This window comes from Cryptotermes secundus, unplaced genomic scaffold, assembly GCF_002891405.2.
Source record: "Cryptotermes secundus unplaced genomic scaffold, Csec_1.0 scaffold709, whole genome shotgun sequence".
NCBI classification, from domain to species: Eukaryota; Metazoa; Arthropoda; class Insecta; order Blattodea; family Kalotermitidae; genus Cryptotermes; species Cryptotermes secundus.
Genome location: NW_019738358.1, coordinates 118878 through 145345, shown reverse-complemented (window position 1 = coordinate 145345; position 26468 = coordinate 118878). Strand labels below are relative to the sequence as shown.

The window sequence follows — 26468 nt, the reverse complement described above, 5'->3', positions numbered from 1 at the left end:
CATAACTGATGTCCAGATCAATTTGGTGGTTGTTTTTAGTTGTGAATGACATGCTGTGATACCAGAATTGTCACCATCTAAACAATGCTACTTATTAATATTGTTTCATGTTCCCATGGATTTCATTTTGGTGATATAAATTTTAATTTGATATTTATTTGAAGTAAGAGAATTATTAGGAGGAAGATGGAATTCAGTATTTGTTAAAAGAGAAACAATTGCAATCTCCTCACCACGTTACAAGAGTGGTTGGAATGTTTGTAGTGTGATGGGTAGTAGAGTTACAGTATAAAGGAAGAAAAGACCTGTGAATTGACTCAGAACAAGATAGTTTAGCCAGGCACAGTGAGAATTCAAGAAGAGAGTTAAGAGCTTGCAGGAAAAAAGAAGGATTGTGGGAAGAAGGAAGGAATTTAAGATTTTCCATCCATCCATCTGTGTTAGACAGAAACATTGCCAGGAGGGGGAGGAGGAAATGGAGTGTGATCATGTTCACTCATGTTGACAAGTTCTATATCCATTGGTGTTTAACCATGTAAGGATTTATGGAATGCTGAATAAATGAATGAATGAATGAGGCATATTCACACTAATGTTCAGTTCATATGTGGTAGTTTATAATTTATCATCTGATTCATTGACCAGGAGCTGATCAGCTGCATTTAGTATCCAGTGTATAAGATGCAGTTGAAGGATCAAAAGCCTGTGCTAACATACGTAGAACACTGGTGAAAGCAGTTACAAATCATCATCAGGGTCTGGTGGTTAGCACTCATGCTCTATTTATGAGGTCCTGGATTTAAATCTCAACTGTCTCTGAGTATTTTTATGATTTTCTTCAGTCTCTGCTGTCAAATTCTGGTAGGGTATCTCAAATTAGGCCAAGATTGCTTTCATCCACTTCAAGTTCGTTATTTGTCCCACAATTTGATTCCCTATAAACTGAGCTATTGGAAGAATTGTTAAATAAACAATAAATAAATAAGCTATTGGAAACATTGTTAAATAAGCCATAAATATAATAATTAAAATAGAAGCATTGATTCCAGGTGATTCATTGTATATTAATTAGGACTGTTATGATATTTTACTTTGATACTTAAAAGCTAACAGGTAGCTCTGTTATTATCTTACAGCTTTGCCACAAGCTGTGACCTGAGCCGGGATGGCACACGCATTAGCTGTGAATGTCGTCCAGGGTATTATGGTGCACGTTGTCAGTCCTGTGCAGCAGGGTTCTATGGCCGTCCGGAAGTAGCAGGTGTGTTGTAAAAGGATGGCTCTTGTTGACACTGTTTGTTCCTTAGTCTGTTACTTTTTATACTTTCTTACGTTCTTATGTAGCTGATTTTATATAGATGCCAGAATGTGACAGCCATACTCGGTAGTTTGGCAGGACAGGGTGGTCTCAGGGAGAAATGTTAATTTAATTGCTTATGATAAATGGTTTAAAAAATATTAGCAGCCACTGAAAGCACCCCTTCTTTGCTCATGTTTTCTGTAATATAGGCTGTGCTGAGATAAGAGCAATGGCTGTAGGATATGGTGCCCTGTGGTCTGGTAGAAGTTCACCAGTGTTTCAGAGGAATATACTGCCTCTGTCTTCAGAGTCAACAGATAAGCCAAGCAAACAACCAACAAGAAGCAAGTAGAGCACTGCCTTTATTACAGTGACTGATTTTTTGGACATTATCCAGTGTCATAGTTTTTATTTAAAAATTATATTCCAGGGCCTGGGTTCTATCTTAATCCTGATGCAGAAAGCCTGTTCTTCTGGCTAGTTCACTTCTGAACTAACCCCATTTATTGGGCCTAACAGAGTGGGCTTCTTACCTCAGGATGGAGGCAGAGTCTAGTCTCTGAAACATTTTAAATAAAAATTAGGGCGATGAATAATGTTTTAAAATCAGTCATTTTATCAATATACCATCATCACAGGCTTTTGCTATCTTCTTGCTGGTCACCTAGTTTGCTCACTTTTTAACCTTGAAGATGAAGGCAGTACATCCATTGCAACATAAGTGAATGTCTACTGGACTGCATAACAACACATCATAATCAGTGTCATTTTAAACACAGTCCAACATTCTAATCCTTGTTACTCATATGTGAATGTTCACTGAAGGTGACTACTGTCGGCCGTGTGAATGCTCGGGAAACATCAACCCAGATGACCCAGGATCATGTGATTCTGTAACAGGAGAATGTCTCCGCTGCCTCAATAACACATTTGGGATGGCCTGTAACCTGTGTGCCCCTGGTTACTTCGGTGATGCTGTCCACCTCAAGGATTGCCAGAGTAAGGCAACTGTGAATGGTGTAGTGATTTCTGTGTAATCACTGTTTCAGCTACAGTGGGTTGTGTAGTAACCCCTGAGCAAATTGTTGTAGTGATGACTCTGTAGACTTGTATTCAGGAAGTTCTGGGTTTGAGTCTCGTCTTGGGCGCTGACTGTCCTTGAAGTTGTTTGTGGTTATGCTCAGTTCCTCCAGGTATATGCTGGAATTGTATCTCAGTTAGACCACTCAGCTTCCTTCCAAATCTTTTCCAATTCTTCAATCATTCTACCATTTGAAGCTGTATAGCCTAATCACTAACAACATGGTAAAAGAGCCTCCCCAAATATTTTCTTTGTAGAAGCATGTTAATACTGATTTTATTTGCAATAAAACTTGGGCAGTCAGCATCATTGTGGTTGAGATAAAAACCTGTGTTTGGATACATGCTCTGTCTCAGTCATCAGTGTCAGTATGCCATGAAAGTTTCACATTTGGTTTCTGCCTTTTATGCATGTTTTGTAATGGAGTAAAAGTGCTTACTAGATACATCTTCCATAGACATTATGCTTTTTGTGGCATTCCTTTGGCTATTATATTTGAATGTGTGAAATAATTGATTCTTAGGTACCAAACATTATGACCAAATGGTTGGCACTCGTGCTTCATGTTAATGAGGTCCCAAGGTCAATTTTTGGCCTGAAGAGCTACTCTGCTGAATGAAATTTGTGTAGTTTTCCTCAGTTATTCCAGGCAAATGGTGGGATAGTAGTTTGAATTAAGCACAGTCACCTGTTTCTAAATTCTTTCCAGTTTATTATTCATTAATCTTTCAACAATTCTACGCCATATAGTCTGAGCTGCTTAAAGCATTGCTAAATTAATCAAGAATAAGATTCAGTTGCTGATGATATATATTGTTGGATTATATGGGAAGGTGATGTGAATGGTGATTAGAATAGGATTTGGATGGAGGTGGTTGTTGCTTATTTCAAGGTACTGGCCTGGCATTTACTTAGGGACCCTGAGGGAAACCATAAACAATCTTGGTCTGGATAGCTCATATCCTGGCTGAGATTCAAGCTGGATACCATAGAATAGAAGTCTAATATATCAATGGTGCAACCAGCCTGCTTGGTAGACAGCCCAGAGCCTTGACTTCTAAAGGTCCTACATGTTTGGGCCATTACTTTGTCTCTCACTTTATCACTGTATTTTCAATGATTTTCTGGATTGTTTGTCAGTTAAATGTTTATTTATTGTCCAGTAAAGCTATTTAGCAGCATAGTTGAATGTCTTCTGAAGACTACCATGAAGATACAAGTAATTCAGTCCAATGGCATACAGCATTTTTGAGTGATACACTGACATTTTGGTTCTGCTATGCTGTTGTGCTCACCCTCACATGAGTGGGGACTTACTTAGAAGAGGTGTAACTTTCATTGCCTCATTTTTTACAGCCTGTGACTGCAGCACGTGCGGCACCAGTGAGTGTGACAGCCACACAGGCCAGTGTCGCTGTCGTGACAATGTTGTTGGGGAGAAGTGTGACCGCTGCCAGGCAGAGCACTATGGTTTCAATTCATGTCAGGTGAGTGAACATAATGTATATGTGAGGTATGAAGTTTTCGCAAGGGGTCGTGGTAGTGTAGTTGGTTGAAGGGCTATGCTACAAGCCGGAAGGTCATGGGTTCAAGTCCCGATGAGGTCATTGGATTTTTTCAGTTGACCTAATCCTTCCAGCTGCACTATGGCCCTGGGGTCGACTCAGCCTCTAACAGAAATGAGTACCAGGAATTAGTTAAATAATTTTCCTGGGGATTAAAGCATGGCCGGCGCATAGGGCTGACAACCTTACCGCCATCTTGGAGCCGATTTTCTAGATAATGTGGTATCCTCAACGTCTCACAACCCTGTGGGCCTTCACGATCTGGTACTTTTAATATTTGGAATCTTCTTTGAGAATTATTCCCTTATTGTGGAGAGGAGGCTTGCATGGCCTAATGACCTAGAGAGCGCTGCTGGCGGGAGTGTAAGCTCCTGGTAGAGCCTTTTGTGCCACACAGTTCACAGTATATTAGCCCCCTATTTCATTGAGGATGAAGAAGGCAATGCTCTTACCGTCACCCAAGAACGCTACAGGGACATGGTGATAGGACCATTTCTTCAGGATTCGAGAAGGTTCTGTCGTGTAAGTGGCCTTCACATGAATAGACAGTTGTATCAACAGGACGTCTTTTCATTTCAGTACTGTAAATTTTGGCACAAACTGTATTATGTTGGTAACTGAGGAGGGAGAATCTGCTTTTTATCTCATTTAAAAAACTAGACAGATTTGTCAGGACTGCAGATGCAGTAAGATTAGATACATCATGATTAAAATGAGATGTTTATTTATTTATTTATTTGTGGTTTATTTTGTGTTGCTTTTAGTAGCAAAGTAGTTGTGGTCTCTTTGAAGGTACTATGCCAGAATGTGCATGGAAAACTGAGAAATATCATGAACAACCTCAATCAAAATAATTTGTTTCCCAACTGAGATTCAAATCAGGCACCTTCCAAATAGAAGTCAGAAGCGTTGCCACTTGAGCCAGCTTGCTGTGGAAGACATTGATGTCACTGAACACCTTGGCCTACTGCATGCAATTGACATTGTGCTCCAGGCACATAGACTCTTGCTATATGCAGAGACAGTATGAAGTGTAAAATTTGTTATGCTTGCATGATGTTGTGGTTACAGGGATGTCGGCCATGTAACTGTCAGCTTGCATCAGAGAGTTCACAGTGTGATGATTCTACTGGACAGTGTCGTTGCAAGCCAGGAATTGCAGGTCTCAGATGTGAACGTTGTCAGTCTGGCTTCTGGAACTATAGTGCCCATGGATGCGTGTGTAAGTCAGAAAATTAAAGTGCTTAGAAATGTAATGAAATTAGATAACCTTGCAAAAATACATGCAGTAGACCTATGATAATCAAGGATAAATGGGAAATTAATTTTTTCAGATAATCAAAAACTCAGAAAGATGAGTGTGGTTTCTTAGAAGCTCCTATTCTGTTTCTGCATGTTAAGAAAAACAGAATAATGAAAGCCTTCTTGAGTTTCCAAGTACATATTAAAAAAAAATAAAACGTTATTGTTCCTTTATAAAAAGCAGTTTCATGTAAGCTTATCATTTTGTGCCCCTTTCTTTTTAAAAAATAAATTTCACAAAGTTTTTCTTTTGACTGGATGCATCAGTCAGTTTTCTAAATGAAGCTGCCAATTAATCCACAACCTTCATGATCTGACCCAATTACTTGGGAGTCTACTGTACTTTATAAATGATCATGATATTTCTCAATTTTGTTTAAATTCTCTCTTTTTATAAGTAGTCTGTGAAGAAGATATAAGATGGAATTTCATAGAAATTGACACTTTAATACAGCATTGCGTGTAAATGGAATTTAATAGAACTTTGGAAGTGGAAAGCAGTTCAGAGAGCACTCAGCATGTTTAGAATGGATTTCAGAGAACATTGAATCAGTAATGAAGGATGACTTCACTGCTCAAGTAGGCAGAAACAATGTGATATGAGTCAGTATTTTGGTGAAGGTGGGAGAAATGAAGGGTTTCAGCTAATTGCATTGCTACTGGATTGCTCTAAGTCTTGTGCAGAAACATTTATCGTTAATTGCATGTATCAGTTTCTAGGTCAAGCAGTATATTTCTACTGTCTTCATTATATTTGAACTTGAATAACTGATCTCCATTCTCTGTATCTTATTTTAGTTTACTGTCCATTCCATTTTTTCCACAATTGTATTATCTAACAAATGGTAATGATAATGATTTGTGGTTATGAGATAATGCACACTGCAGTAGTATCACCTCAGGTCTGGAAGTATAACTAACTAAATAACAAGGAACTGTGAGGATTAAGGTTCTCACAAGAGTGATTATGAAGATAACTGTACTGTGGGATGGAATGCTATGTAGTTTGATTCATAAGCACACTTTCATCCTGAAGTTGGAGGCAGAATGTTCCTCAAAGTGTTATTACTTATCTACCAAACTGTATGGCATCATTTCCCATAGGACAGTATCTTCAGCTTACTAACTTAATAATTCTAAGGTGCATGAGAAGCTGATGATCAGCCAGCTTGTCAAGGAATTCCTGTTTTTATTGAACCTAAAGGTTCATTACCATGTTGGCAGTAATTTAAAAAAAGGAGTGACATTTGAACACATAGGTCATTGTTTGGAGACTAGAATGGTTTGTCACATAAAAGGTAAAGCTGTCCCCGTAACAGGCCATGGAGGACCGTAAGGTTGTGAGATGTCAAGGCTCCCATATTTTCTAGAAAATTGGCTCACAGAAGGCAGTGAGGTTGTCAGCCTTACATGCCAATTGCCCTTTACCCTCAAGAATATTCCTGGTACTTGTTCCTGTTAGAGGCTTAGTCAACCCCAGGGCCATAGTGTGGCCAGAAAGATTAGGTCAATTGATAAATCCAATGACCTCATCGGGAATCAAACCTTTGTAGCGTAGTGCTTGAACCAACTATGCTACTGCGTGCCCCAGATTTATTATATATTATTTGTAAATGATGCTGTCAGTATCTCATTGCCAACGGTTAGTTGCTGGCTTTCCACCGTGGTGGCCTGGGTTCAAGCCTGGGTCTCGTCAAGTGGGATTTGTGGTGGGCAAAGTGGCGCTGGGGCAGGTTTTCTCCAAGTAATTCAGTTCCCCTGCCAATCTTCATTCCATCAAATTCTCCATCATCATAATCACCCATGGCAGCTACAATATTCCATTCAGTGGCTGACGTACCGAGTGGACCCAGCTGGACTCTACTCCCCACTATGCGAATCTCGGTGCCAAATGAATTGATGATAGTGAATTGGAAAGAAGTGGTTGTGCCCTAATTTAAGCTACCATCATGGAATTTGCTTGGAGGGACTCAGGAAACTCATGAAAAATATAAGTCAGGTTACTTAGTATGCTGGCCAATATTTGAATAAGGCTTATCCTAAATAATAAGTCAAAAGTATTACCCCTAGGGCCAACTTGCTTTGTTTCAGAATGACTTACAGCAGTGGTTCTCAACATTATGGTGCTCATGACACACTTGGGATACTGGTACTTTTTCTTTTTTTAATTTCATTAGAATTACAATAGAGAACTAAAATTTGTAATACAAATATACCTATTTTTAAATTATGCGATTTTTGTATTAAAATATAAAATTATTATAAAAAGAAAGATAATGAAATACTGTTACAAATGTCAATTTAAGAAGTTTGTGCATGTTCCATGATATACAGACTTTGTGTAATGGTGCCTCCTCAGCTAAGCAAAGTGTCAGAAAATGGGGTCGAGACAGATTTATTTTGCGGCCACAAATGGGGTTGAGGTACCTTCATCACCAATTTTGTGACACCACAACTAACAGTAGCTGCTATGATCATTCTTACTAATTTATGCTTCCACATTTCAGATAGAAGTTTGTTACTGTATTGTAACTAAGTATCAAAGTATAATAATTATGGATAATAACGTGAAACTAAAAATTACTGACTTCACTTTGCATACTTTTTCTACGTGATCATTCTTCTCTTTGGAGTCATGTGGCACATTTTGGTAAAAGCTTGAGTAGTGCTGGTTGAGAGCCACTGGTTAATAGAGAAGTCACTGTGAAATTTTGGTTTCTGGAGCAGGAGTGAGTTATTTTTGGTCTTTTCAGCTTGTGGATGTAACACAGAGTACTCACTTGGGTTTGGGTGCAATGCAAGCACGGGTCAGTGTGAATGCCTGCCGGGTGTGATTGGGGAGAAATGTGACCACTGTCCCTATCGCTGGGTTCTTAAGGAGGATGAAGGTTGCTTTGAGTGTGACAGCTGCATTCATGATCTGCTTGATGTCACAGACAGGCTTCGAGCTCGTATTGATCCTGTAGCTGATGAGTTTGAGGTGAGAAAAGAATGGAACTCTTTGTACTCAAAAGCTCTCTGTTAGCAGATTTTGAATTTTAACTTTTTCACTTCCCAGAAAGATACTGAAACATTGACATATTTGTAATAAATGAAAACATTTACTTCAGTTTGGAGCTCACATATTTATGAAATGCATTTTTTGTACTTGAATGTGCCTCATTTTCCTTGGCTCTTCAGAGAGAAATTGAGTATATGGTATGAAGTAAAGATCTCAGGAAAGTCTGTGACTTATATTTCAAATAGTATTGTGATACAATGAATTCATGAATTTCAAAATAATGGACGAAAATGATTTTTTATTGTTATCATTATGATATTTATAGTAAAATTAACTTTTCAGTGATAGATTTGTAGGTGCAACAGATAAGGAATGATTTCTGCAATGTAGCAAATCATGTTATGGAAATATGTATACTCATTTAGAGAACACCTTTTTTGTTTATTAAATGGTCCTAATAGAGTCAGATACATTAACCTTCTTCCTATTGAATGATATAGATTCAAACATGAAATAATATTTACTGAAAACTGAAATGTGGAGATTATATAAAAACTTTTACGTGCTTTGATTTTTGTTTTGTTTTCCTCTTTTTTATCTTCTCCATTGCCATCTTCTGTTTCTTATTTTTCCCATTCTCTTGTTACTCCTTCACCTTCCATTTTTTCTTCTGAATGTGCTCATTTTCCTTTTATTCTCCTGTAATTACAACATTTTATATCTATTGCTTTTTATTTTTCTCTTTGTTGTTTTCTCCTCTCCTTTCATTCTTCTCCTTTCTCTTATTCTTCTCCTAATCCTTTTCATACTTCTTTCTAATTCCTCATTTTTTTCCCTTTATCTTCCTTGCCTTACTCTCCCATCATTTTTTGTTTGTTATGCTTATCCTGACTCTCCTCCTCTTTCTGTATCACAGTGTACTCCTTTTCGCTTCCATTTCTCTCACCTGCAGATTCATAGAGTCTGTGATTTTTATGCCTGGTTGTTCAAATATGAGATCAAACAAATTATTCTGTATCCACATAATTTTTCATTCAAGGTCTGAAAAGAATGTATGGTTTGAACTTCCAGACTATAGCTGTGGGCTACTTCACACACCAGCGTCTGGTATACATCAATTCAACTGCCAATGAACTAGCTCCCAAAGTGAAGCTGCTTGACCCTCTCCTAGTGGACCTACGTCCTATCACGGAGGAACTTGAGAGTCTGGAGCAGGATGCAAAAAATTTGAACAGAAAAGTATGAGGCTACAGATAACTTTAGCTTGAATGTTTTTACATGGTGTAGAAAGGCTCTGAGCCCTGGCAGGGACAGTAAACGTTTTCCCTTCATCACCATATCCAGAATGGTTCCATGCTTCATCCTTTGATCCAGCTCCTCTGTTGCTGCTTCTGGATGTCCTCCCACATAAAGGCAAGACCTCAGTAGCGTGTTCTACAGGTCATTTGAAGAAGAAAGCATCCTATAAGGAGTCAAATTTATTACACTAGTGTAGTATAATGATTAAAAAAATCATTTATCTTTTGAACAGCTTTTGTTACAAACTTAGGAGTTTGCTACTAAATTATATTCAGTTTTAGTGACTGAATTATTATTAACATAAAAGTTTACAGCATGTATCAGAGTGTCACTGTACAACTAAGAGAGCACTTATAATATTCCACTATAGCAGCCCTGCCGTGTTCTATACAGGTATACAAAATTCCTATTAGCTTATACAGCATATTTAATTATGAAACACATTAGACACACATTCACACAACATAAAATATATGCACATACCAAAAATAATATTCAGAATGAGAATAATTCCATTATAATTTCGCTAGCTTACTACGCTACATTAGCATTAAACTAGGTAATAGGGATGGATTGAACTAATTTTTATGGGCGTTTTTTTGCTTCTGATAGCCTGTACAGTATGCTCCTTGTAAGTCTGGTTGTAAATTGTGGGATATTTTGTGCAAGGTGAATTGTTAATTTTTTCTTTTTATATAGGTACCATTTTGAAGAGTAGGCTAGTGTATTTAGTGTTGTTATGCAACCGTCAACACAACAAATCCATAATAAATAGCCAATGTTATAGTATTATCATTCATTTTATTATGCATGTTTGCTACATGTTTTGAACCAGCTGGATCATCATCAGGCAAACAGAACCACAGAATGGGAACAACTGCTACATAATAACAAGAAGACGTGGCATCTCTATATAGGACGTGATACAACAGACACAATAACTTTACCACCATCACTAAAATGGAAAATAGAACATAATTTGACATACATATGGAAAACTGCCATATAATATGTGCACAAAGAATTGGGAAGCAATGCTGATTCCCAGGAAACCCATCTACTCTACTGTAAAGCATTATAGAATTTTAGTCCATTGAAAATAGGTGAAAAAAAATAATTTTTTAATTTTCAGCTGTGTTGTAATGTTTTACATTTTAACACTCATGTCCATTATATGACAAAACACAGGTATTGTAATGTAATTCGTAATAATGAATACTAATATGGATCAACATTAGAAATATATATAATTATATAAATATAATTCAGTAACAAATAGTACATTTCATTAAACCTGCCTGGTGATGATCCAGCTGAATTGAAACATGAAGCAAATGTACATAATAAAACTTTGGGATGTCAATGTTTGCTGAGACAACCACTTCAAACTACAACCACAAATGTCCATCGCACTTAAAACACATATTACAGATAAGCCAGGAGTGTGTCTGAAGAGCATCGGTAGCAACTCCTTTCGTAGCTGCCAGTTCGGCCCAGCAGTGATGGTGAAGGTTGTAGGTCCTGAAAATGGTCATTCATTCACCCATGGCTTCTTTGTAGCAGCCTGGGTCTCCTTTATGGCCACTTGGCAGTTACAAACTAGCGGGATAACTGTGAGTCTGGCTGGCTAGGCGCTATGGTACGCTGTGGTAGAGTTGGCTGCCTTGGTGCGCGCACTGATACTGGAGAGTTACGGCAGCGGCTGCTTCATGATGTCAGCATAGCTACGATGGCTGTGTTCAATGGACTGATGATAGCAACTTTGAGGCCCGCATTTTTATACCATTACAGCTGGGCAGAGCTGGCCATGGAGCTGCGATTATGAGTGCTGATTGGCTAGTACTTGTTTTTGTCTTCAGAGGGCTGGACTGCAAGCGATGTATAAATATTGCCTAGTCCTGTTATGAGGTTGGAGTTGTCTGTTGTCTGTTAGACTGGTGAATTTGTGTGTTAGAATGTGGGAGGTTCCCACAAAATGAATAATAATACAATGACATGGGTTATTTATTATGAATTTGTAAGATTTGAGGCTTTCACGGCGGTGACTATGAAGAAAGCAATCTTCTGGGATTTGGCACCATGTATATGTGGTGTTAACCGACGTTTCGGAGGAACGTATCGCCTCCATCTTCAGGGTAGAAGAAAAAATATAAGAAATCTGCAAGCGGAGAGACCGTGAGAACGTCGGTTAACACCACATATACACGGTGCCAAATCCCAGAAGATTGCTTTATTATGAATTTGTTGTGTTGATGGTTGTATAAGAATACAATATGTAATACACAACAGAATGCAAACAATAAAGATAGCCCAGTGTATTATGAATTTTCCATGGACCAGATGGAACAGGTACGTTAATTTTAAATACGAGCTAAGATGGTTCATTCAATAGACTAGTGAGATTCTCATCCCAGCTGTGTTGACCACAGGCAAACTATGTGATGGAATCTGGCAACCAGATTCCCCAGGAGGGTGGCTCTGTACATTTGAGTGCCCTGGAAGTGGAGGAACTGGTGAAGAACACTGTGGTTGGAGCTCTTCAAATTGTGAGTGATGTGAGCACCCTCGCTTTCAGTCTTGAAGGTGGTACTAGCCCGCAGATTGACTCAGCTCTCCAAGAAGCCCAGGAAATTCTTGAGGTACAGAAGGAATAATTTTAAAGTGTGACTGATTTGGGTTCTGTGTTTTTTAGTAATGACTTCCATTGCTGAGAAAATAACCAAATTATTGTGTATTAAATTTGATTTGTGTGACATATTAAATATTGCTAGGCGTATTATTGTATTTAAGTATTCTGTTGCATTAATATATCATTTATTATGCACAATATAATTCCGTCAACACTGCAACTATTTTTATCACTCCCTCTCTTCATGACATGTTTCAGCCGCAAACGGCCATCATCATGTGTCTCAGTTGTGCCATAACTGTTCCACTGCATAAAAGTAAACTTTTTCACATCACATATAAATGCGATATTTCCTACTTTAAATAAAATGAATGTTCAAATCAATAACCTAGTTAGTATTAGTTTATTAGGCATGTTTAATATTAATTTATATCAGTCCAGTATAATTCCTATTTTATGTGAAGGTCACTTGAAACTTATCAAAAATTGCTTATCATACACATAATTGCCAAATAATATCGATCTCTTGAGGACAAATTTTGTTTGAAACTTTTTTCGGTATGAACAGTATACAATGAAATACAGGTATTCCCTTACTTGTGCATTAGTTATATTCCCAAGAGTGGTCAGGTGACTGGAAATTTGTGGTTATCCATGTTACTCTTTTGGTTTCAGTGCTTTTAATTTTAACTGAAAAAGTTAATTAAATTAATTATAATAGCATTCATTTCAGTTGGTTACAGATCCTAATTAGGAAGTCACAATAGCTCAATCAGTATGGCTGTGGACCAGACGGCCTGGATTCAGTTCCTCGCAGTGCAAAATTTTTCTCTTCTACACAGTGTCTAGACCAGCTCTGGGACCCACCCAGCCCCTTGCAATGGGTGCCAGGGGCGCTTTCCCTGGGGGTAAAGTGGCAGGAGCTTGAATTTGACCACTCAATTCCATCTGGTGCTGAGGTCAAGAAAGATGCAGTTATACCTCCAATTCCCCATATGCCTTGATGTCACAGTGCTTAACTAATTAAGTACAGGGACAACTTTAAGTTATTCTGTTTTAGACAAGTCATTTCATCATATTTAAAATAAAGAAAGTCCATTTGAAATTTCATTAATGTAAAATCTATGTAAGTTGGATTGCGTGAGTCAGGGGATACCTGGCCAAAAGAAAAATAATATCTGACTCTGCAGTATGATATTTATAGTGTAATTAGCTTTACAACCTTAGATTTTTGTATCCAAGAAGTGAACATTAGTACGATCCGCAAGGTTTAAGCCTATTTACCTATTCCAATCATCAGGTTAGATGAATTGATCTTTCCATCTCTTTGGTGGCTGATACATCTCTCTTTTTCCTTCAGGATGATAGACAACTTTTGAGGGTTTTTAAAATATGTTCTAAATGACATAATTATCATATTGAAAATATGTATGTTGAGTTTATGTTTCCACTCTTGTTGGCAGTTGTAGAGCAAAGTGAATGGAGATTCAGCACAGTGGCAGTGGCATTGGTTGAATAAGGCTGCCACTTTACTTTTATGTTTGTTTCCCTCACTGTTTAGAGTCAAAATAATTATGGGTATTTATTTGTTTATATATAATTTATTTAATGATTAACCCTGTCAACAGCATAGGCTGTATAGCATTGAATGGGATGAGGGTCTGTGAATGATGAATTGGATAAAATGTGGAACAATGTTGCCGTGGTATCATGGCACATTTTCACGGGTCAATATAATAGATTTCTACATTTTCCTAGGAAATACAACAACAAGACTTCTCTCCTAGGAAAGCAGAGGCTGAGGCAGAGTTGAGAAAAGCAAATGCTCTTCTATTGAGGATGAACAGCTTCTCTCTTCCAGTGCATAACCAGAGTAAAGCCTTTGAGAATTTGCGTGCCAAAATCCAAAACTTTGATGACAAACTGAGTGATTTGCGTAACCACACAGAAAATGCCATTAGCAAAGCCAGTGATGCACAGGCACTGAATAATGCAAACAACAATTCCAAGGTCATGAGTACAGTGGAAAAGGTGAAGAATCTTCAAGAAGATGCAAACCATACCCTGGAGGATGCTCAAGAACTGCTGAGGAATGCATCAGCACTCCTTGGAGATGCACGAGAAGCATTTGATAATCTTTTCCTGGAAGTACAGCAGGGTCAGGATTCAAGAGAGAGGCTGAATGAGACTTTGGAGACAAATCAGCTGGAGTTGTATGAAGTTCATCAGCGGGTACGGAGAGCTGAAGAACATGCTCTGAAGCTTGAAGCCAAGGTAAGCATCACTATCATCACTGTGTCTGTGGCACTAACTTTGCTGACTAGTGGTAGTTGCTCAGTCAGTATAGTTTGTTTGCAGACTACAGGCCACGGAGTTATGTTTTGTTCCCTGTAAATGATTGCTTTTTAGAATGTTGTGACATAACTACATGGTCTGCTGCGAGGCAACAGCTGGGTAAACACGTTTCCATGACAATTGATATGCACACAGTAATCAGAGACATTGCTGGAAATGGTGTTTTCTATAAGGTCCATGCCGAGGCTATATAGTGAGAGTCAACAGCCAGTAGTAGACAGTTTGAGCAATGAGTTACTTGAGAGTCAACAATTGAGGACCAGTTGTGAGTTAGTAGCCAGCTGGAAAATATATAAGCATGAGAGCAAAAAGATCTCCATTGTTGGAACCATTACCAAGCAGTGACTAGTGAAGGCTATAACAGACGGAGCCAGCATGTGCTATAATGAATGTTAAGTGTGTAGATTAGTGGCAGCGGTATAATTATTTGTATTTACCTTTTTTAGAGTCCACTAAATACAATTAGCAGTCAAAGCCGTATGTCTAGTCATGAACATGTGTCAGTATATATTTTAATATCAGATGTATTGTATATCCTGACTGAGATGGATTTCACTTTAAGATTCATGTCTGAGTATTTAATTTTAACATATTACCTTGAGGCTCTTCGTCATTTTGAAAAATTATTGACACAGATATCAGAATAAAAGTTAATGGCACAGGCATTTATTTTGGAAGTGAAATAAATTCACAGGGGAAGTTGGCAGTTGAATAGAAGACTACTAAACAGTCCTAAATTTTGTCACATTATGAAAGAATGAAAAGGGCTATCCTTTGGGCCATTATGCAAGGCAGCTAGTGGAAGTTTACTGACATTTCAAAGGAATACAATATCTCTGTCTTCAGGATTGAAGACTGAACCAAGCCTGCAGCAAGAGGAGGCCTCTTTACTCTGACTCTGCTTGCAGCTCACTTTCTTAGTTTGCTCACCCTTTGACGGTGAAGATGGAGACAGTGTGTTCCTCTGCAACGTTGGTAACCTTCTGGCCAACTACATGGAATCATATCCAAGAGAAAAATATTTGTTATAGTTACTGCCAAGAGGGTCCCAAATCTCATAAAAGTAATATTGTTAAACAAGGAGATTGCAGAACATTGTGAAATAGTGATTTGTAAATTATATTTTAAACCAGTATTAACATTAAACCATGAACCTTTACAAAAGGAAGCAAAAGCACATTCAAAACAGTGGATATGGAATTCTTGAGAAATACTGAGGGAAATACAAGAAGGCATAGAATTGGAAATAATGTTTTTATAAATGAAATTGAAATTCAGAACTTGTTCTGTTGTAAAATTCTGCTGTACTCCATTAACAGTGAAACCTGGAATATGGAATTCGCGATAATTCAGGCAACTGTGGTTTTTTTTTTTTTGTGCATTACAACCTTGGTGATCATGTTGTCAAAATGAGTGAGGTTGTTTTTGTATCTTTTCTTTGTTTCTCTTAGGTCCAGAGATTCTCCCCAATGCTTTGTTCCTTTCTTACAGGCCAAAGAATTGGAAGATTTATTTAAAGAGTCCAACACTTCGTCAGGAAATGCCGTTGATGCTGCCAATGCTTACAGCAACATCGAGTCAGCCATCCAGGAAGCCCTGGCAGCTGCACATGATGCAGGGAATGCTGCAGAGAATGCCACTGATATGTCACATGGTTTAGATGATCGCACAGGTGAATCAGGGGCACGCTCCTCTGAGCTGCTCCAGAATGCACGGGGAACACTAGACCAAGCCCAGCGTGAACTGATGCCACATCTGGAGAAGGCTAGGAACAGCGTTGAGGAGGTGCAGCAAATGAACCTGAAGAGTGATGAGGGGGATAGCCGTATCAACAGGTATGTTCACGGGAAAACGTCAGATTAAAATTGTATACTGAATACTGATTAAGAATTACATAAGAATTACTAAAATAATATTGCTGAGTGGTGCAGGAGGATAAGGGTGCTTGCCTGTGTGTCTCCTTCACCAGAGGTTCCATACCTCCGCCCCTTCTTGGCTTTTCAACAGATGCAAACCATCTGAATTGACTTGTGAAGACACAAGATCATTCTAAAAATACTGTGTACATAAAACAGTGGTTGCTAGTCTCAAGTTCAGTCATAATCATGGGTGTCTGGTGTGGATGTGCGTTAGAGTAACTGTGGAGTAATGCATGCAGTGAATCACAAGTCAGTTTGTTGCAAGATGCAAGAGGACAGGGCAATGATGGTGCACTGAAATAATACTGGACAGAGACAAGCTGATAACAAGATCTGGAGTGGCTACCAACAGTCAGACAGTAAGTGTTCTAAAATGCAATAAATATTACAGGATACAAATAGGAAATAAATAAATGAAGGGCATAATCAATTAAGAATGTAACAAATAATACATTAAGTGACAAACGATTAATGCAACAAGTAAATACCATGACATATTGTGCTGTTTGTAGGAAATGAATAGGTAAACGACTTCCCAAGCCTTCGAGAATAGACACCAATTGCTACATGTAAGATTTGAGATATACACGGTGCCAAATCCCAGAAGACTGCTTTCTTCAATTGCTACATGATGGTTCTAGTGAGCCACTGCAAGCAATGTAACTTTAACTGTTGCAAGCCAATATCCACAGCAATGAATTGTTCCAAATACAATAACGGGTAAGAACGCAATAACCGTACTGTTGAAAGAAGTGGTTTATACACGGTTTGCTGAAACATTATAACAGGGGAGTAATTTGCCAGACAAGAAGAACCGAGAAAGGATTTGTTGAGTAAGGAGTTCCAGTGAGATCCAAACAGAAGTCAAAAGAAGACATCAGAGGAAGAAGTCAGAAATCAGAAGTGAAGTCATTAGTTTATGTGGTGTAGTTACAGTAACTTTTAGAGTGTCATCATTGTTCATAGTTGCAGGAATATTGAAGGTGTTATAATTAATTGTAGTTCTGCCTGGTAAATATCCAATAAATTGACTCACTGATTCAAACCCGCTTCTAAAATCACTAATACATGTGACAGCACATTAATTAATTAACCAATAAGTACATAAAGTAAATAATTTGGCAAGTAGCTGAATGATAAAAAGAGGAATAGATGAAGTAAGAACTGCACAGGTAAATATATGAATAACACAAATAAATAAACAAATAAGTGTGATAATTATGCACTTAATAAAAGTATATGAAGAATAATATTATTTTAATACACAAGTAAATGAATACTTGAATAATTAAATAAGGAAGAAAACAAATAAATATCTTTATTATTCATATATTTATTACTTCATTAAAAATTAAAATTGTCATCCCCATGCTAAATTAAGCACCACACCATGAGTATATATGGGCAGTGGAGGTATAGCTCCACACATGCTTAATCTTGATACTGGGTGGAAGTGAATGGTCAGCTGCTTTACCTTTGGGGAATCAAGCCCTGGTACATATTGTACAGGAGGCTGAGGGACACTCAGGAGAGGTCTGAATGCTGTAGAGAAGGTAGGAATCACACTCAGATTCTCTGGCTGTTTAGTTCATGGCCTAGTCACTATAATGACTGAGCAGTCCCACTCTCATTAATATTATATAATTAATAGGAAAGTGTGTAAAGTAAGTGAATGTAAATGAAACCTTTCACATGAATGAATGAATGAATCATTAAATAAGGAAAGAAGTGGCTAAATAAATATGTTAATTCTTGAGATGATTAATTAATACATAAAATAATTAATTAGATATGGAAGGATCAAAAAACTGTCCAAATGAATAAAGAAATAAATGACATGGTTCAAAACCCTGGTGTGTATGACTGAGTTTTTTATTTCAGAGCTTTGCAGAGGATACCATATGAGTCCCAAGCACCAGAGGCAAGAGTGGCAATGGATCAGTCTGATGCTGCAGATCGCATTTCACAGTCTGCCCTAAACAACATCCAAGATATCTTACATGACTTGCCTGAACAGGTGGCGGAGGCTCGTAAGCTTCCAAGAGATGTGGAAGATACCAGCAAAGTTACAGCACAGGTAAATAATGTGTCAGGATTATGAATTTGAAATTATATACTCTGATCTACAGAGGTAAGTACCCACATTTCAAAAAGTACAAAAACTGGGGTCTCATCTAAGTGTAGAAGTAAGAAGTGATTCATCACAATCAGTTTTGACCTGGTTACATAGGCAGAAAACTGACCTTACTTTACCATTAATTGAAGAGGTATATCACTGTTAATGATAAAATTGAAACATAGTGTTCCTATTAAGGAAATGTGGAAATTTGTTATAAATAATTAAAAGATTACCGTCCTCTGGGATAGGATGCCATGTAGTCTGGTGGACTTTACTAACATTTTTGACGAATCTGCTTAATTTAGTTATGAATTTCACTGCTATACATCTTTACCATTCCTTATTGTGAAGATCACTTTCATTCATTCATTCATTCATTTCCTTTATTTTCCATATATCCATACAGGTAATTGCTTTAGGGATTTGACACCATGTGATGTTAGCAATCCTTAATGATGTTTTGGAGGCATATGGTGTCTCCTGCTGCAGTTGGAGTCAGTGTGTTGCTCTGCAATGTCAGTAACTATCTACCAGACTACACAGTCACATCCCAGGAGAAAGCAATGTGGTAGTCACTGCCATGAGAATAGTCCATATTATATTCCTAGTTGTGATCATCATCTTCAGATCATTCATATTCCAACTTTTGACATGGAACTTAAATTTCATTGGCAGTTAGAATAGATATGATTAAAAGAGATTGAAGGGTTGGACATTAAATGGCCCCAACAACTCCACCACCCTCCAGCAGTCTCACACTTTGAATTAGCTGTGGTATTTTGTTTACTGGGACTTATTTGTCACTTGGCTTCACGAATTGGAGTCCTCGGTGAAGTCTTCAGTCACTCGCAGGATACATGAGGCTGTTTCATCTCTGTCATGGTACCTTATGCAGATGGGACTATATACTAGTCCTACTTTGAATAGGAGCTTTCAGTTTCTGTGACAGCATGACATACTATAGAGTGGATATGTATTTCAGGCTAACAACAATCTGCAGCGAGTGTACAATGTCAAGCCAGACATTGATCAGCTGATTAATCAGCTGAGCACCCAGAGGGCTGGTTTGGATGCTTCAGGCAATGATATCAAAGCACAGATTGATGCTCTCAGACAGAAAATTTCAATGGCCAGAGATGTTGCAAACAGGTGAGTTATTTAGTTTTGATATTTTCTTCACACAAAGTGTGATTTATTTTTCTGCCACTGTTTAGAAAAATTAGAGAAAATGGATGCTGATAATTCCAATATTCTTTCCTATTGGCATCCAACAATCAGAGCACAGATTCCCCCTCCTGCATTCATTCCAGAAATTATGAATAGAGGTCTCGAGCCACTGTCTAGCCTCGTTGTGCTGAAGATTGAGGTGCCTAGGTCTCTCTTCCTTTACATTTGAAATTAACCATTTTATTGTAATTTGATTGACATATTTTGATCTTGACAATACAACACTCATGAATGTATAATATCATTCAGGTTGGCATGTTTCAATTCTACGATCATTTTCAAGGGCATATGTTACACAGTTCCGCAAAGTTTTGCAGGTTCTACATCACAAAAATAAAACTTATTTTAATTAGTTTTAAACAAGTCACATATTTTATAAATTACAACTTTCATTTCTATTTCTTATGCCTGCATAAAGCGACATTATCTGCATTGTCAGCCATGTTTCCAAGAAAACTAGATATTGAACTTACTGCATTCAAAATGGAAATTTAAGGGAACAATTGAAATACAATTGAAAATGGCTTTATATTTCAGTTCTTATAGGGTTTGCCAAGTTATTCTTAAAATGGCTGTAACCCTTGAGTGGTATCTGTAGGAGAAAATTAGATTTACAAACACAAATGCAGCCCATCGTTTGATGGGATTGGCAGTGGCATGCAATAAACTTCAGCCCACCAAGAGACAGAATTGGCAATGAGTGTGTTAATTATCTCTAACAATACAATACAAACTTCTTTTGAAGATTAAGAAGGAATACTGATAGTATTCATGCATGTTGCAGGATCAAAGTGGGAGTGACATTCTCCCAGAACACGGCACTTGAGCTCCGTAACCCAGAGAGCCTCCCAGAGCTGGCAACTTCCACCAAAGTGTCTCTGTACTTCAAGACTAATAAACCCAATGGCTTCCTACTGTACCTTGGCAATGAGGAGGGTACACATCGCAAAATGCGTAGGGTTCGTAGTGATGACTTCTTGGCATTGCAGATTGAGAATGGTTACCCAATTCTTACCATTGATGTTGGCTCAGGTGCTCAGAAAATCATCAGTGATAAGTTTGTGTCTGATGATGTATGGTATCAGGCCATCATTGAGAGGTGAGTATATACCTGGCTTCCTTCAAATTGCTATCTTACTCAGTCTGAAGTGTTCTTTCTTCTGGGATGTTATGCTATGCAATCTGGTAGGAGTTTACTGACATTTCAGAGGAACCCACTGCCTGCTTGCTTGGCTTACTGTTTGACCTTGAAGATGAAGCCTGATCATTCCCACAAAATGTCAGTAAATTCCTACAAGACTACACTTTGCAATATCCCAGTACTCATCTTGTTATCCTCATGAGAACTTAAAATCTCACTTACTCCTTCTGATGTGTTGGCTCTATATATCTTCCATTTAACACCCAACAATTCTGTGTAATATTCCACATTCATCATCTGTTCCCCAGTAGGTGTATTCTTTGGTATTAAGGTAAAGTAAAAAATCAATAGGGGCTCCCAAACTTACACAAGCATTCAGTTCCTGCAAATTTGAAACGGAGCAATGTAAAAAATATGTTAATAAAGTCTCACTTTATGCTCAAAGTTTGAAATAATGTGAATCCCAAAAAATTTGGCAAGAATCAGCTATGTGTTTCAAAACTTGTCTTGAATTATATGATGTCTTCAGGAACGCATCCTCACATAAAATGCGACTGCACTATATATGTAATACAAATGACCTTTATATTGTTTTTCTCATCAGGCATGTTAAAAATAAGTCACTATTCTTTGCTGAATGAACCTGTTTCACACTGTTTTCTTTCACAACCAGCTTGGACTGTTTTCCTTTGATTCATTATTGCACAGTTTTAGTTTAGATGCAATGAAAGTCTCACAGTTAGGCACACAATGCACTAACTACCGAGGTTAGCAGTAATGTCCTGGTGATGCCAGCCTGTGTAGCCAGGTTGGTAGCAGGGCTCTTTTGGTAACCACAAAAAGAAAATAAAACCATGGAGCATTTAACTGTGTCAGAAAAAAATGTGACACTTCACATTCAGAGTGACTAAAGTACATAGTATGTAATTTTCCATATTTAAGATCTGAAGTTTGTGTGGCAAAGAAGATTCACATCGTGGTCTTCAGGATTATGACATCATTTAGGCTGCTAGGTGGACAACAGCTTTTCAGGCTTAATAGCATCAACCCAGAATCCCACTATAACTTTACATAATTCAGTGCTTCTTTTAAATTATTTACTCCTTGTCTCTGTTGTCCACTAAGAACCTTGGTCTTCTTTGCCCAAATGTCCCTTTTCTTTTAACTGGCCTTCTTTGTTAGGTGTCTTAATCTGTATTACTTTCTGAAGAGAATTTCATAGCCTTTCATACAATCTGCAATCTGGAAGCCCAGGGGCTATCTTTTGCCTTGCCACAGGCTTTTCATCTGTATAGCATGGATGACACTAATGATAGATTATGCCCTAATAGCATACCTGTTCAGGTGATGAAGTCACACAAACATCTCCACATTAATGAAATAGCCCAGGGGTAGAATTCTTTTTTTTTTTAATTTATTATATACTGTAAAGAAGTGCAAAGGAAGAAACACAAACCCGTTCTCAAATTTGCTACTTATTAACTTAACAAAACTAAAATATTTTTACATTATGCATATTGGATTTTGGTTACGAATTACTCGTACATGATTTTAAATATGCATTAATGTGAAGTACTCCATACTGAGATCTCATTGTGATTTATTTTGTGTTCCTTGAAGAACAGGGAAGAAAGTTCAGTTGATCATACGAGAAGAGGTGGCTGATGGTCAAGAGAGGAAGCATGTCAATGAGATAGTGCTTCCTGGCACTTCTTCTATCTTCAATTTGGATCAGGAGTTGTCCAAACTTTTTGTTGGAGGATTCCCAGTTTATTTTGGAATGCAACCAGAGATCAAGTACCAGGCCTTTGAGGGACAAATAGAGGAGCTGGTTATAGGTGAAACTCCAGTCTCCCTTTGGAACTTTGTGGATGCAGAGAACAATGTTGGTGCCATTGAGAGGTTTGCAATATTTATGTATATGTTGAGTCTTAAAGATATCAGATATAGAACATGTCACAATTTACATACAGTAGTTCTGAGAACAGAAACTAGACTAAAGTTTGGATGACTGGGTTGCAGTGTCTTGTAACATTCAGATGTTTTTGTCTTTGCCATTGTATCCAGATTTGAATACAGTGAACCCAGTCTCATGTCTACTTACTGCTGAATGCTGTTGAATGTTAGGGGATGAAGAAAGAGCTTCACAAATTGTGTGTGCACTTGATAATAATTGTTTATCAAGATTTTAAGCTTTAAAATTGAATGGCAAGGGGTATGCATATATATTTTAAGGAAGATACGTTTCATTACAAAAGATACAGGTTAGGATTCAGAAAATTATATTTACTTTGGCAGGAAAAGAATGTGTAATATTTAGTGATTAAATTTGAATTTTTATTTTTAGTATTAATGATAATTAGTTATCTCTCTCAGAATCACAGAGTGTTTGGATTTTGGCGATCGTCTGGTACTCTAAAATACTAGACAACACAACGTTTTAGAAATTGGATCTGTTTCCGTCCTCAGGTGAGAGGAGGGACACATAGTCTGTTGGGTCTGTTAGAAAGAGCTGAACTCAGTCACTGGGTAGCTCATTCTAAGGGACCCAACAGAGTGTGTATCTTCTCTCTCACTTGAGGACAGAAACAGATTCAGTTTCTGAAACGTTATTTTCTCTAGTTTCTTAGAATACCAGATGATGGACAAAGTCCAAAAACCCAGTAAATCTGAGTGTCGTACATCATTGCCAGAAAACCCTTTAGATCATAGCTGTCTCTCTGTTAGAATAAATCTGTTTGTGTTTATTTAATGGTGCTGCCCTGTGGCTTGGACTATCTTGTGCTGGATAGCAAAAGGGTATAAAGATAAAATTGGCCCTTCACTTAACTAATGAAGTGCTGTACCATGAACACATATAGAGGAATGGTTATATGGCTGTACCTTTCATGACCTTGATACTAGATGAAGGTGATTAGTCAGCTTCATGCCCTGGCTGCTTTACCTCTAGTTAAAGAGCTCCCTGTACCTATTGAATAGGAATGGGTCCCAGAGCTGGTCTGAATGCTGTGGCATAGAGACATATCTTTAGCTCCTTCAGGAATTGAACCCTGGCCATTCAACCCATTGGTATACTGACTGGGCTATCCTGTTTCCTAGTGTTCTAGTCAGGATTCAGCACAAGGACCTCCTGAATGTATGTCCCAAGTGTTAACTGCTTCATAAATTTTTCTTAATGAATTTAGAACAAAAATTGAAGTAAAGAGAATTAATAGAGATATTCAGAATTACAGTTTTCTTTCTATTTTCTTCAGAGATAAGCTTGTGAACTTGCAACCCAGCACAGGATACCGTTTTGATGGAAGTGGATATGCTATTGTGAGTAGCAGACCTTACCGAATGCGTGAGCGTTCTGATGTTCAGTTGAAATTTAAGACTACAGCACGAGATGGACTGCTTTTCCTCGCTGGAAAGGGACACACATTTTTGTCAGTGGAGCTGCGAGATGGAAATGTTGTGTACCAGGTACGGCACTTACTCTTTCACCCAAAAATTTTCAAGCACTGTCATGCCCTCCATACCAGAATTTCATCACTCATTCAGGTTGTGCTGTTTTCCCTGTTATTCTCTCCAATATGCATGGAAAGTATGTGTACTTCGCTTAGGAGAGAAGTGTTGTACAATATTCTGATAGAGTTTGGGATGCCCATGAAACTAGTTGGGTTGTAAAATATGTTTAAATGAAACGTATAGTAAAGTCCATATAGGTAAGCATTTGTTTGATAAATTTCCTATCCAGAATGGTCGAAAACAAGGAGATGCGTTATCGTCACTCCTTTTCAACTTTGCTTTAGAATATGCCATTAGGAAGGTCCAGGGAAACCAGGCGGGACTGAAATTAAACGGGACACATCAGCTGTTGGCCTATGCTGATGGTGTGACTCTACTGGGTGATAATGTAGATATCATAAAGAAAAACGAACAAACTTTAATTGATGCAAGTAAAGAGGTTGGTTTAGAAGTAAACACAGAGAAAACTAAGTATATGTTGCTGTCTTGTCACCAAAATGCAGGCCAAATTCATGACATAAAGGTATGACACGGATGTTTTGAAAATGTGGGACAGTTCAGATATTTTGGAACAATACTCGGGTAATGCTTGCTCCCATTCAGTCCAGAACCTTTTGTCTTCTCATCTGCTGTCCAAAGACATGAAAATTAGAATGTACAAAACTATAATTCTGCCTGTGGTTCTGTATGGATGTGAAACTTGGTCTCTGACTTTAAGGGAGAAAGATAGACTGAGGGTGTTTGAGAACAGGGTGTTGAGGAGAATATTTGGACCAAAGAGAGATGAAGTGACAGGAGGTTGGAGAAAACTGCACAATGAGGAGCTTCATAACTTGTACTCTTCTCCAAGTATAATTAGAATGATCAAGTCAAGAAGGATGAGGTGGGCAGGTCATGTAGCACGAATGGGGGAGACGAGGAATGTGTATAGGATTTTGGTGGGAAAGCCTGAAGGAAAGAGACCACAGGGAAGACCAAGGCATAGGTGGATGGACAGTATTAGAATGGATCTTAGAGAGATAGGATGGGATGTTATGGATTGGATAGATCTGGCTCAGGATAGGGACCAGTGGAGGGCTCTTGTGAACACGGTGATGAACTTTTGGGTTTCATAAAATGCTGGGAAATTCTTGAGTAGCTGCAGAATTGGCAGCTCCTCCAGAAAGGCTCAGCTCCATGAGTAAGTAAGTAAGAAAGGAAGCATGTGTACTTCAACCTATATTCTTTGAACAGCTTCAAAAATTAACATGTTAAAAGTGAAGGAAAGAACATTTCAAACTGAAAATGAGCACATTAACTTCCTATTACCCTGTCCAAGCATCTGGAATTCTCATGCAACCAGCAAGAATTTCATATAAAATGTACTGCTTGTATAAAGTTACTTCAAGTACGAAGTTGTATGAAGTTTTGTAGTCTTCACATTCTGAAAGATTAAGTTTCAATAGAGGTGAGGACACCCTTACCTTGAAACTAAGCTACAATTACATCATACCTAAAAGTAGGCTATGACCCCATTTTTTTAAATGTCAATGATGAAAGTAAAGCAAAAGAAGAGTAAGAAGCAGTTTTTTTCTTTATTTGTGTAAATATTTGGATCTTGTTAGTGAATGTTCTGAAGCATTCTACTTTCCACACTCAAAAGTAAGTCCTGTACTAACTTTGGTCTAAATGGCGGTAATTTCTCTTTTAAGTTTCAAACAAATGTGAACCTTAAACTTATAGAAACAATAAACTGATACATGTCCATATACTGGCATGTGTTACAGTATGACCTTGGACTTGGATTGCTCCAAATAACATCACAGAACACATACAACGATGACAGATGGCACACAGTGGAAGCTGTTAGGGAGAAGGAGAAGGGTGTGCTTAAAATTGATGGTGTTCCAGAGTTCCAGGGCAGTGCACCTGAAAGAGCTACACAGCTGCAGGTCTGTATCTTATTCATGTATTTATTTCCTCACTTTATTTAATATTTTCAGTTGCTAAGTTTGTATAGTGTCAAATAATAAGATGATTA

General features: G+C 37.9%; 1 protein-coding gene across 1 annotated transcript in view; it reads left to right on the top strand.

The window, feature by feature from the left end:
* Positions 1–26468, top strand: part of LOC111870868 (laminin subunit alpha) — a 116919-nt gene that overhangs the window by 70868 nt on the left and 19583 nt on the right. The window contains exons 30-44 of the mRNA XM_023863471.2: positions 1137–1261; positions 2126–2299; positions 3738–3868; positions 5018–5168; positions 8002–8228; positions 9321–9488; positions 11978–12187; positions 13936–14451; positions 16024–16367; positions 18333–18528; positions 19553–19719; positions 20582–20896; positions 22559–22840; positions 24193–24403; positions 26215–26379. Of these exons, the coding sequence (XP_023719239.1) occupies positions 1137–1261; positions 2126–2299; positions 3738–3868; positions 5018–5168; positions 8002–8228; positions 9321–9488; positions 11978–12187; positions 13936–14451; positions 16024–16367; positions 18333–18528; positions 19553–19719; positions 20582–20896; positions 22559–22840; positions 24193–24403; positions 26215–26379 (3382 nt within the window). The remainder of the gene's footprint in view (positions 1–1136; positions 1262–2125; positions 2300–3737; positions 3869–5017; positions 5169–8001; positions 8229–9320; positions 9489–11977; positions 12188–13935; positions 14452–16023; positions 16368–18332; positions 18529–19552; positions 19720–20581; positions 20897–22558; positions 22841–24192; positions 24404–26214; positions 26380–26468) is intronic.